This window comes from Arvicola amphibius, chromosome 3, assembly GCF_903992535.2.
Source record: "Arvicola amphibius chromosome 3, mArvAmp1.2, whole genome shotgun sequence".
In the NCBI taxonomy this organism is placed as follows: Eukaryota; Metazoa; Chordata; class Mammalia; order Rodentia; family Cricetidae; genus Arvicola; species Arvicola amphibius.
In genome coordinates this window covers 84,782,553-84,795,789 of record NC_052049.1, presented here as the reverse complement: position 1 = coordinate 84,795,789, position 13,237 = coordinate 84,782,553, and the positions used below count along the sequence as shown (strand labels likewise).

At 45.7% G+C, this 13,237-nt stretch overlaps 1 protein-coding gene across 5 annotated transcripts in view; it reads right to left on the bottom strand.

Annotated features, from left to right (window-relative positions):
* Slc36a4 (solute carrier family 36 member 4) overlaps positions 1–13,237 on the bottom strand; it is a 37,364-nt gene that overhangs the window by 14,860 nt on the left and 9,267 nt on the right. For 4 of the 5 annotated variants that reach the window (XM_038322786.1, XM_038322784.1, XM_038322783.1 and 1 more), the window contains 6 exons: positions 6,950–7,073; positions 5,927–6,017; positions 4,648–4,736; positions 3,096–3,191; positions 2,077–2,161; positions 285–512 (listed from right to left, as the gene is read on the bottom strand). In XM_038322786.1, coding sequence (XP_038178714.1) covers positions 285–512; positions 2,077–2,161; positions 3,096–3,191; positions 4,648–4,736; positions 5,927–6,017; positions 6,950–7,073 — 713 coding nt within the window. Of the gene's footprint in view, positions 1–284; positions 513–2,076; positions 2,162–3,095; positions 3,192–4,647; positions 4,737–5,926; positions 6,018–6,949; positions 7,074–13,237 lie in introns of those variants that run through there. The other variant, XM_038322788.1, reaches the window with a different exon arrangement.

Genomic DNA, 13,237 nt, shown 5'->3' with positions numbered 1-13,237 from the left:
CACACACTGTCACGGGAGCTCTATACAGGAGCCAACGCTCAGTCTCACGAGAGCGCTAACAGGGAAGGTGGGATGTTTGGGAACACTGATGCGAACCCACAAACGTCCTCATGAACATTCAGGCCAGACGTGGCCTCTGAGCCTCTACATTAACATTATCCCCTGCAGGGAAATCAACAATGGCTGCCTGTCTGTGTGCCATGTGTGGGACAGGTCTCTCCATGTCACCTCCAGACAAAGCTTCACGTACATGGGAACAAGATGGTTACTCAGAGCACACTTACCCTGACAACATACTGGTAAATTATCACAAGACTGGCAGCCATGGAAATGTTGGCAAGGAAGGAAAGTATGAAGAGATTCTTCAGCTCACGAATGAAGACCAAGAGAATTATAAACGGGAGGAAGCAGAGCATATAGACCCTGAGGTCCACACTTCTTCTCTCACAGGCCAGAGATGGATCTGTGCTGTTGGAAACCAGCACTGTGCTCCCCAGGAGGCCTTCATGAACCTGCAGGACAGTCACCGGGGAGGAAGAGGAAGGAAGGAGATTACCCATCTGCTTACAGTCATGAGAGACAGCTAAAATATAACTCACACCCTCTATGATCAAGCCCCATGACAGCAGTGACCAGTGAGGTCATCCCGCTGTGCCTAACAACGACGGTGGTGACCAGTTGACTAGTAAGGTTCACCAGTGTGTGAACACTGCAGACTGCCAAGAGCAACAGTTTCCAATCTTACACTTCTGTGGCCACGCCTGCCCTGCACATGTGGGTGTTCCTTGCTGCCTCTGGCTGTTTGCTGAAGTCTGACTACATGTTTTTCTCTGTGTTTTGCTTTATGCTTCTAAAAGCCTTTCATCATTCCAGCTAAAAGACAGTTTCTCCTCCCAACCAGCCAAGGAGCCACTTCTTCTACCTCATTTCGCCATGTCTTAAAGTCTCCATTAAACTCTAGAACAGACAATGTTTCATAAGAGTAAGTCATTAAAAGCCCTTAGATGTTTCATCCCTCTCCCACTCCCCAACACACACACACACACACACACACACACACACACACACACACAACACCCTACCCAGTGATAAAAATCATTACCCAAGGTGGCTAACCAGGTGTGGCAGAACATAACTAGAAACCCAAGCTTAGAAAAAGAGACACCAAGATCCTGAGTTCATGGCCATGTACAGCTAACAAACAACATACTAGGGTAGGAACTATGGCCAGGGGCTCCATTTCAGGAAAATAGCCAGTAAGCTCAGGGGATGTCAATCATGTGCACAAGACTTCCCAGGCATTACTCCAGGGAAACTGTGACCGCTAATGCCGCGTTACAGTTCATAAACATAAACCCCAGGGCACTGTTCCTAGAGTCACTCAGGGCTTGTTGGCTACTCTCTTGCGAGAATGAGAAGAACCCAGCAATGCCCAGTCATGGTGGCACACATCTGTGGTCCCAGCACTTGAGAGGTAAATACAAGAGGATCAAGAGGCTCAAGACCAGGCTGAGCTACACAGAAAAGTTCAACATGAGCCTGAATTAGGTGAGACCATCTCAAAAGCAAGTGAAAATGGCGGGGACAGGATAACGGCTCCATCCCAGCCATCTTGCCATCGTGTGCCACATGAATGACGGCAGGATGGCATCTGTCTTCAGATCCTTTGTCAACAACAGCAACTACTGGACCCTAGGGAGAAACACTCATCTCTCTGCCCCATGTTTTCAGCTGCTGTATCTGTATCTCCTACACAGAACATCAAATGAAGAATGTGACCCCAAGTATCCATGTGCATACTTTTGAGATCTGAATTTGAAATAATCAAGAAATAGTATGCCACACCACATTCTGGTCAAAAAAAAAAAAAAAAAAACCGAGCATGGTTGATATCCCGCCAGGGATAGCAATACCAGTGACAATAACATCAGAAATCCAACTTGTATAAGAGACACCAAAGAATCCATAAAAATGACAGCGAGTGAAACACGCCATTATCCTCAACCATGAGAAGACGAGCCGTGCTACAACAAGGCAGCAACGCAAGCATCTCCCCGACTGCAGAAACGTACTCACTTGTTTCACATTCTCAGCTAAGAAGACGATATAGACGCTGCAGAATCCCAGCTGCGTTATCACCAGAAAAAAGTCGACCACGCTCCTGAAAACAGTCCCGGGAAGAAGTGTCACTGGGGGTTCTAGCCAGGCAGCAGGCCTCATTTCTCATTTAGCTATTCTAAAGCATTTTACAATAGCATTTCTTCTTTTTCTTCCTAAGATAATGACCTCTAGATATTTGTCTCCTGTGAAGACCATGTCAGTCAGTAAGGCACTAGACATGACAGTGAACGTACACTTCACTCGGTTCAAAGGCAAAGATTTTTACATCACTTCCTACTTCTGTAATTCTGCTGTGTAAGAACAGCTACTTGTAAAATGATTCCACAGAACTATGTTCAGGCTTAGGCTGTGGCTCACGATGGAGCCTTTAGCCTAGTGTATCCAAGGACCTCCATTCGAGCATCAGCACTGGAGAGGAATTCATGTTTGGACTACACCATCCCCTGTACTCCTCAAGACTGCTCTCATGTCAGCTCAGTGTATTTCCACCCTGCCAGACTCCTGGCATTGGCACAAAAGGGAAGCACATTTGCCACTTCCTAAACCAGTAAGAATGCAGAATGCAAGAGGACTGAAAGCATCTTTGGTAAATTTTCTCTGTTGTTATTTTATAATGAGATGCTCTAGAAAGTTCTAAAATACAAAACAGGTATGTAGAAAGAGGGAGCAACTATTGCCAGATATCATTTGGACATGGCAGGCCCCAGGTACAACATCTTGTATGCTGATCTTGGAGCAAGGAGAGAGTACACTGTCAGACTGACTGATTGGTGACTTATAACTCCTGTCAACGGCCATCACCATCATAAAACAGCCAACAGGAAGAGACTAGAACCAGAGTCGGTCCAACTGTAATGACCACTTACTGCCTTCCCATAACTCTGCCATACTTTGAGTTCTGTCTTATTCAATGAAAACAGTTAAAATTAGCATAATTTCAGCACAGAGACATTAGAAGCAAGGCCAGTGCTCACCGCCCCCATGCCGCCTGCCGCTGAAGACAACTCCATGGGCTGACCTCCATGGCAAAACTCACAGTGTCACTGTACCCCAGTGTTGACTTCTTAAACCTGCAATTTAATGGCACACAACAGAGGGAAGCATTAAATTGGTCTGTAAGGCCATCCCATGAAAACAGCATCACATACAGAGATGCGTGAGCTCAGGATAAACATTAGCAGATCCGTTTGCAAAGAGCAAATAAATATCTGTGTGCTCACGAACATGAGGGAAGCAATTTCAAAATATCATCAGCCCTGTTGCAGGCATATGAAGTTTTATCTTCTGCTGTAGTTTTCCTATCTGTAGAATTCAGACAGCTTTGTATTGGTGCTTCATTGGTTTAAATACTTCAAGCACCTAAAAACACCAAGTCTACGGTTCATCTGTAGATGAACATCCCATGATAGCAGTATATAACAGTTCCACAGAAACGGGCTCATGAAATCTTCAGAACATCTCCATGAAGCCAGGGTCACTTCTCCGTTCTCTGCTCCACTGTCTTCTTTAGAGTATGCATCATTATTTAAACAACGTACATAATACAGTTTCAAGAACATTTAATTAAAATGCTGGGCCAGATCACTGGTTTGCTATAACATGAAGCATTTTTAAAGGCAGATTTATTGTCTAGTAGAACATTTCATGATACAGAACTAAAAGGGAATATTTTATTTTTCTAAGCTCCGACCCAAACTGAATCACCAGTGAACTGAAGACCCGGAACCATCACGGAGAATGCACAGCTGCTTGGCTTCCTCTTCCACTGAATACCAGACCACCCATGTCCCCGTTAGAGCACCTTCTGAATGTCTATAGTGACAATAGCTCAGCAGCTAAAGGACTTGTCACAGAAGCCCCCAACAGCCCAGGTTCGAGCCAGGAAGCCCCGACAAGGGGAGGAAAGTACTGACTGCACAGAGTCCTCTCACTTTCCCATGTTCACTGTGTCATACAAGTGCTACATATATACATCATATACACACAGACAATATCCAACATGAGGAAAGAAAGTACAGTCATCCCTTCTTACCCACAAGTTCCTCATGTGTGGGTTAACTAACTGCATACGGAAAATTCATGAAAAATCATGTCTGTGATGTTTACATACACAACTTTATTCTCCTTGTCGTTATTTGGTGAGCACTTTAAAGTAATAATGTGCATAGCATTTACACCGTATTAAAGATGATTACAGCATCTGGAAGGTTGTACATCATCTTCTGTGAGAGACTTGAGCACTTGCAGGTTTCCATGGGGATCCTGGAACCAGTTCTCTAAGAACACTAAGGGATGACTATGGACAGATGCTGACCACATTAACTCCAGAAAAATGCTAGCCTGTGCCATGGTCCTCCACATTAACTCCAGAGAATGCTAGCCTGTGCCATGGTCATTATTAGCTGTGTCAGGCAGCGGAAGAAACAACCTCCAGATGCAAAGCACAATAGATACACGATACAATGACACTCTAGGCAAATAGAAGCTTTACAATGAATCAAATCAACTTAATGAGTCCACATTTACCTCTGACATAGAAAGTGACTGCAACGTACCAATATGTGCATACAGTGGACGGAAATAATTCCTATAAACACAAGGCTGATTGGTCCAAGCTGTGGAGAAGAAAACATGGAAGATTGAAATATTTGTTTTTAAAAAGTGAGTGAGCTTTTAAGCAATAGGTCAATGGCCAATTCATTTACAATGAGAAAACTGGTAAGTCCATTGATTAAATTGCCATAGGCATGGGGAAAATTAGTAATTTTAACACAGAGATTATTTCAGGTAATATTTTAGAAAATGATGCTATCTTGCAGACTTGGTGACTAAAGCCTATGTTACTAAGTACAGACACTCAGCAAGGAATACAAAATACGATGTCACATCCAGCACTGGAGGACAAATCCATGGAATCAGTGTCCACCTCTGTAGTACACACTTACATCCCCTGTCACACACACACACACACACACACACGCACACACTCACACACACACACTCACACACACTCACACACACTCACACACACAGATCTTTAAACTTCTACACATTGCTCTTAGAGAACCCACACGTATGTCAGGGACAGCACTTAGGAGATAACTGTTTCAAACAGTTCATGAAATGTTTCAAGTGTGTACTCTCCAGACTCAAAGGGATGCCTGGATCAGGCAAAATTTACCTGAACAATCAAAAGTCCTTTACACACAGGACTGTTAAACCCAGAAAAATGGGATAGCTACAACCTCTATGGAAGCCAATACATTTAAAAAGTTACATCTAATTTACTTCATCCATGAACCTGCCTCAACATGGTTCTCAAATGCAGCAATTATTTATACTGTCTCTAGCACTGTTTTGATATCTGTGTTTAAAAGACATTATTACCCATTTCAACTATTTTTCTTAGATATGAATACTGCATGCACACTTATTCTGACTCTAAAATACTAATGAAGTTACACCATAAATATAATCCATTCCCTTAATATATTAGCTGTTGTGGGCACACTGCTTAAGCCACTGACAGCATGCCGAAAACGAGACACTACCATCTTCTGAAATCAAGACCTGGGTTAGGATTGAGAGTCTGTTGTTGCTAAATGTTAAAAAATAAGCAATATCACATAGAGATGAAAACAGTAATTCTCATTCTGGTTTAGGTACCATGATTACAGTTCACATAATTATACCAGAACAATGGTCAATGGCCACCTACATGCCACCTGGCCAGGTTACACTGGATGAGGTGAGAATCATCCTTACATACAACTGTCTCCGGCGTGGAGAGCACAGACAGCCTTACCACAATGCCGGCATTCTTTATTGCCAAGGGAAGTCCTAAAAGGCCGGTTCCAATGTTCCCCTTAAGAAGATGCATCAGCGTCTGCATGAATCTGGAACGAAAAAGCCGTAAGATTTAAGTGTTCAACCTAGGGACCTCGGCAATGAACAGAACAATGGTTTCCATCCCAGCAGCAGGCATGAGGACACACGAGGGTCGAGTCCCATCTTTACACAATAAAAGCCAAGTACAAAGAATTACTGTGGAAATTAAACAAAATATTTAGTCAGTGTTGGGCATGTAGAACAGTAATTTAAATCTAGTTTTCTTATAATCTGCTTTGCTGCTCTGGTGTCGAGAACCCTGAGATCCAGCTGGTAAAACAAGACTTACTGGCACTGATAACTATGGTTCTAAACATCTGATCTATGATTGTCACCCTAAAAGTACATTATAAAAAATTATGTATACAAGTTTTAACACTATACTGAGGTAAAGTAATTTCTATTATCATGAGCTCAGGACTTGACTGGAGGAGGTCTTCTTGACCAAGAAGAAACAAACTAAAATTAAGATAAGCACAAACTTCAAACTCATGGAAGAAAATAACTGGCAAGAGTCACTCAGTATTTTAGTTCCCACAGGACCAAATTTCAGGTGAGTGTGTTTAACCACTAAGTTACTACTAAAGCATAGATTCGGTGATGACAAGACACCAACAGGCTTTATAACCTACTCTGCCAGCAGCCTATCTCCTCGTTCTGCACGAGCCCCACCCTCCGAAGACATTCTCCTAACACTTAACCCTTCTGTCTCCTTGCTGGCATCATTCTCTGAGGGACACAGGATTCGATATCTCTCACCACTGGAGAAATCCCTACGCTACTCAGTATCCTGATATTCTTCTCTAATATACTACAAGCATCTAGGAATCTGACTCCTCATGAATCATCTCTGTCATCTGTAGCATCCTGTCAAACACGCAGAGCTGTGGGAGACTAAGGCACACAGTGTCCAGAAGAGCCCAGAACCCACGACACTCACGAAATCCCATGCTGTCCGTCAAGCTGGTAGTGCTTCTGCACCGGCAGGATCATCTGTTCCTGCTCCTCATCCGACGTCCCATCGAAATTCTGCTCGTTTATTAAGGGCCTCATCACGTCCATATCTAAAGAACAGAAACAGTCCTGTACCACTGCTTGTAAATCTGAGGTAAGGCCACAACTCGTGAATTTTGAAATATCAGGAAGTATCAGGCTAGAGAGGTGAAACGGCTCAGTGGATAAAACAACAGACCCACAAGTTTAAGGACCTGAGTTCTGATCCCTGGGACTCACAAAGAAGCCAGGTAGCCATGGCAGCTGCTTGTAACATTTGCACTAGGGAGACATAAAGACAATAAGCTGTACACACACATGCACGCACACCTACACATGCAAGCAGTCCTACACTCTGCACTGCTCAAATGCACATACACACATACACGTGCACACCTACACATGCAAGCATTCCTACACTCTGCACTGCACACACGCATACACACAGGGGCATGTGTAGCTACACATGTGCAAGCATGAATACACTCTGTGCCCACACATGCATGTGCACACCCACACATGCAAACAAGCCTACATTCTGCACACACACACACACACACACACACACACACACACCATGAAATGCCACCTATATTCACTGCAGCTGAGAATCTTGGTTCACATTAGCCCCGAGTCTCAATATTGTCACAAAGAAAAAACCAGACTTACTTTCTGGATGTCCTATGGGATTACATACAGTGTAGAGGAAAAAACTTGAGTAATACAGAAAACAGTTCTTGTTTTATACAAATGAAGTTTACAGGACAGGAAATGTGAAGAAATAATAAAATATATTTTTCCAGTGTTCCCATCTCTAACCATGTTTTCATGTGACTATTCCTTACTGTCCTCTTATTGCAATAGAAATCACTCAATCTGAATTAAGACTGAAATACAAAGCCAAGCATGGTGGCGCATGCCTTTAATCCCAGAGTTCAGAAGACCGAGGCAGGTGGATCTCTGTGATTTCGAAGCTAGCCTGGTCTATAAAGTGAGATCCCAGACAGTCAAGACTGTTACACAGAGAAACCCTGTCTTGAAACAACAAAACAAACAAAACAGACTGAAGTGCAGAGATTTTAAAGGCAAACACTTTGATCTACCACTCACAGTGAGCTGACACACCAGGGGATGGAATACCTTAGCTAGAAATGATTAACCTCACTCTTCAACTTCTCATTTTAGAGTAATTTCGGGTTTAAATCTGCAACAACAGGAAACGTACTAATTTTCGCCATTTGCTGCAACTGCTTTTCCCCTCTCAAACGAAGACTCGCTTCCAGCAGTTACTGCAGCACTGACACATGATCCCAGTTCACTCTGTCTTGAAATTCCACACTAGTGCTCTCTCTTCCCCAGCTGCACCATCAACTCCTCTGAGCTGCTTCAGGACAGGTCAAAGGCTCAGCCACAGACTCCACTGTCCTGGGCTCTTCTGTTGGTCACTCACCTCTGTCTTTGTGTATTTGGGGATGTTTGTAGTCCTCCTTAACTTTTTACTGTCTAGACTGTTTGAAGATGTTTCAGTCATGTGTACGTGTGCATCTGTGTGTGGGTCTGTGCGAGACTGAGTGCAGCACCCGCAGAGGACAGCAGGAGGCCTCGGATCCCTGGGAACTGGAACTATAGGTGTTGCTAGCCACCGGTGTGGGTACCAGGTCCTAAACACAGGTACTCTGAAGAGCAGTGTGCATTACCAGCTGAGCATCATTCCAGCCTGCCTTGACAGTTTTGAATGTTATACAGTTTTTACCTATGTATGCTATTGATCAAATGTGAACTGTCCACTGGCTCTGTTCCCCTAGGCACTGCTGCTTAGGGAGACTGGACCTTCAGAAGTGGAGCCTGACTCACAGTGAGTATCTAGACAGGGCAGGCCCAGAGGTGCACTGTAGTGAGGAGCAGATGGGCTGCATTCTCACCGCCCTGCTCCCGGCCGCCTGGCTAGCTTATGCCCCGAAATAACAAAACACAAACTGTATTCATTTAAACACTGCCTGGCCTCTTATTAGCTAATTCTCACATATCTTGCATTAACCCATATCTAATAATGTGTGTAGCACCACGAGGTGGTGGCTTACTGGGAAGATTCTAGCATACGTCCATCTTGGGCCAGAGCTTCATCGCATCTAACCCAGAGAGGAGAGGCATGGCAATTGCCCGAGGCATCTGTCTCACTCCCAGCATCCTGTTCTGTCTATTCCACCCACCTAAATCCTGCCCTATCAAAAAGCCAAGGCAGTTTCTTTATTAACCAATGAGAGTCCTCCATCAGTGCACAGCTTCAGAAGTGGAACCTGACTCACAGTGAGTATCTAGACAGGGCGGGCCCTGAGGTGCACAGTTCAGCCTTCTTTCTGCCGACTCTACTCCTGATCCACTGAAAAGTGAGCAAGCAGCTCACGCATGCTCCCACCAGGCTAGGGCCACCTGAAACCACCACGCACCGTCTGCCACCACGTTGTTCCTGCCATGAGGGACTGTAGACCCTTCTCCTGTTGCCATCTCGTGTTCTGTTTCCTAATGTATTATTATTTTCTGTAATGTCCTTCCCATCATGTCTCCATCTGTACCTTAGATTTAGGTCTATAGTTCTCTGACATTTCCTCAATCATCCAGAAGCTTATGCCAACTAGAGTGTCTCAGAAAGGCCTCGGAGGGCTCGCTAACAAACTGACATGCTCCACCCCAAAGTTTCTGACTCAGATGCCTTGGCTGGAGCTGAGAGTCAGGCCTTGAGACCCTGATGTGGGGGGACTTGCTCACTCTCAGAACACAGTCCTAGCAGGTTCTTCAGAAAGAACTCATGGCAGGTTACTCTCTGAGGATTCAACCTTCGTTCAAACTTAGCATACAAAGTCCTGGGTCTCATGATATTTCCATACATGCTTTGTTTTTGTTCATCTTCCCCCTTACTTCCCCTGCTTTCCTCCCCTGACTCCCCTTTCCAGGAGCCTCTTCTGTTTCCAGGCCATCCTCCTTCATCCCCTGCCCCATCTTCCTTAAGACCTCATTTTCCCCTCTCACAGTGCCCTTCCTAGTTTCTAGTCTTCCGGGACTCTACACAGGACTAGCACAGCCAAGCCATGGGGTGAGTGGCTCTATTTTTGTCTTTTGTTTTATTTTGCTTTGGGTTTGGGGTTTTTTGTTTGTTTTGTTGTGGTTGTTGTTGTTGTTTTAGGAAAATCTGGTATTTCCACAACAGCTGTGTCAGCTCACACTCCCACCAGCAGGAGGCACTCTTTCCCTCTTTCCCATGTCCTTACCAGCACTTGCTGGCTTCTGCTCTGCATTTGGTTAATGTTTCCCACAATCCAGCTATCTAAAGGGCTAGGTGTAAAATCCTCAGCTCGTGCTTGCCTTGTCTTTCTATAGCTTTTCCTGGGTGTTCCAATACCAGACTCATCTTCTTGGTCATTCAGTAATTTGTCCTTTGTCCTAGAGGGCCTAATGACCTATTGTATCCTTTTTCTCTTTAACTCCTTATTCTTTGTGGATTTCACATAAAGCACCCCAACTCATCTCCCTGTCCCTTTGTATCCACCCTCAGCTCTTGCAACCTCCCCCACAAAAAAAAAAAAAAAAAAAACTTTAAAAAAATTAAAAAGAAAAAAGAAATCTCATCATGGAAGCTGAAGCCCTGCCATTACCACACAGTCCACCCTCAGTCTACACATCTTTACTTGTAAGTCTTCACTGCAGTGAGTCATTGGTCTGGCTCCTGCTACCTTGGCGTTGGCTTAGTCATACCTCCACCACCAGGGCCAGCTCTCCTGTGCTGCTCAGGTGAGGGGCAGGACCAGCTCTCCCACTCTCATGTGCCCAGAACCAGTTCTCCTGCCTACTGCAGGTGGTGAGGGGTGAGGGGGTAAGACATCTTTCCCTCTCCCATGCCAGCACACTGGGCAGATGAGGAACAGAGCCAGATCTCCAGCTCTCACACCCTCAGGGCCAGTCTACCCACACCCTTGCCAACAAGGTCAGCACTACTGTGCTGCCCAGGCAAGGTGCAGGGCCCACTCTCCTGAGTGCTGCAAGTGGCGAGGGGCAAGCAGGGAGAAGGTATCTCTCCTTTACCCACACCAGCACACAGCATATGAGGGATGAGTCCAGCTCTCCTGCTCTCACACCCTCAGGGCTGGCTTACCAGCTCCCCTGCCTCCAGGGCCAGCCCCACTGTGCTGCCATGGTGAGGTACAGGGCTCAATAGTGCTTAGGGGCAGGGGCAGATCAGCAACTCTCCCTAGTGCTGCCCCCAGTGAGGGGTGGGACCAACCCTATGCAGTCCTTGGATATCGTGGTCCCAAGCAGCAGACCAGGGACATCCATGTGGCCTTTGGTGGTAACATGGGCCATGGACATCATCAGAGACCCGGACCTGACCTGCAGTGGCAGCAAGAGTAGAAACTTCACCATGGCCTCAGGAAGCTGTGTGGGCTGCTCACATCAGCTGTCCCTCTCCACCCTCAAGTCTCCACACCCCTCTCGTCACGGTGCTCAAGCTGTTTCTCTTTCTCTCCCATCTCTCCACCTCACACCCGGACATCGTGGTAGCTCGTGCTGCAAGCAGGATCTCCAGGTGTCTTCTTCCTGCCCACTCTACATGGTGGTGGGTGGGGGTTCTCAGTATCTTCAAGCATTTGTCCAACCCAAAGCTTCAAAGGGAAATAAATCTCTGGCCAAAATTGGGCAGTACATGTAAAACTAATTCAACATAGAGTCGTGCAGTCTCATGAACTGCCACTACAGCAAACTAGAGAGATCATCAGAGAGGCCAACGATGAGAAGAAAACACAGCAGGCCAAGCCCAGTTGTGGGTCTCCATTCTGCAGACACTGCTCCTCTTCCTGGCTAGGAGGCATTAGCATTAGGGGCAGCCCCTGCTTCCATTGTTAGGGTCCCACAAGTAGGACAAGCTATACAACTGTCAACTGTCATATGTGTGTGTATCATATATGTACGTACGTACGGATGGATGGATGGATGGATGGATGGATGGATGGATGGATGGATGGATGGATGGATGGATTCTAGGTCAGTCACATGTGTAAGCTCTCTGATTGTTGGTTTAGATTCTGTGAGTTCCTATGAGACAGGTTAGTTGTTTCTATGGGTTTTCATACCCAAAGGTGCTCAATCATACCACAAGACACTTGCTCAACTATGTTCACAGCATTTTTATTCATAATAGCCAGAACCTGGAAACAACCTAGATGCACCTCAACCAAAAAAATGGATAAGGAAAATGTAGTACATTTACATAATGGAGTATTATTCAGCTGTTAAAAATAGACATCATGAAATTTGCAGGCAAATGGAAGGAACTAGGGGGAAAAAACATCCTGAGTGAGGTAACCCAGATCCAGCAAGACAAGCATGGTATGTACTCTCTCATAGGTGGATGGATTCTGGCTGTAAGTAAAGGATACCCAGGATACAATTCACAGACCCAGAGAGACCAGGTATAAGGAGGGCTCAAGGAGGGACACATAGATCTCCCTGGGAAGGAGAAATAAAAGAGATCTCCTGTGTGGGCCTGGGGCAGATGGGGATGAGAACCTGAGGAATCAAGTTAGGGGGTCAGTGCAGGGGGAGAGACTGAAAGAGAAAGCTGGAAAGGGGGACATTTGGGGGTCAGGTAGAAACTCCCATGAATCTACAAAGATGACCCAGCTAAGACTCTTAGCAAAAGTGGATACTTAGCCTGAACTGGCCCACTCCTGTGCTCAGACTGGTGACTATCCCCATTGTCATCAGAGAGCCTTCATCCTTTAACTGATGAAAACAGATGCCGAAAACTACAGCTAAACATTAGCCTGAGCTCAGGGAATCCTGCTGAAGAAAGGGAGGGAGGGTTGTACAAGCTAGACAGGTCAGAGCATCACAGGATCTGTTTCCTGATGATGTCAGTCATGGTGCCTGACAGGAGCAAGCAGTACTCTCTTGCCCTTCGCAGTGGTGCTCTCTAGGTCCCTTCTCACCTAGCCAGAGGAGAGGAGCAGGAGCGCTCACTCTCAGCAGAGATGGAGGCCCCCAGGCTACAGCTGCTGGAGCCAAGAGTCTGGAGAAGCATGATAGTCGGGCTGCACTGGCTGACAGTGTCATGTTCAGTCTCCCCTACTTGTATCCTTAAGGCCCAAATACTTTACTATGGGCACCTGGATCTGGTCACCCTGAGATCCTAGACAGATGACTGTCTAGGAACTGAATGTGCCTTCTCGACACACTGATTCTG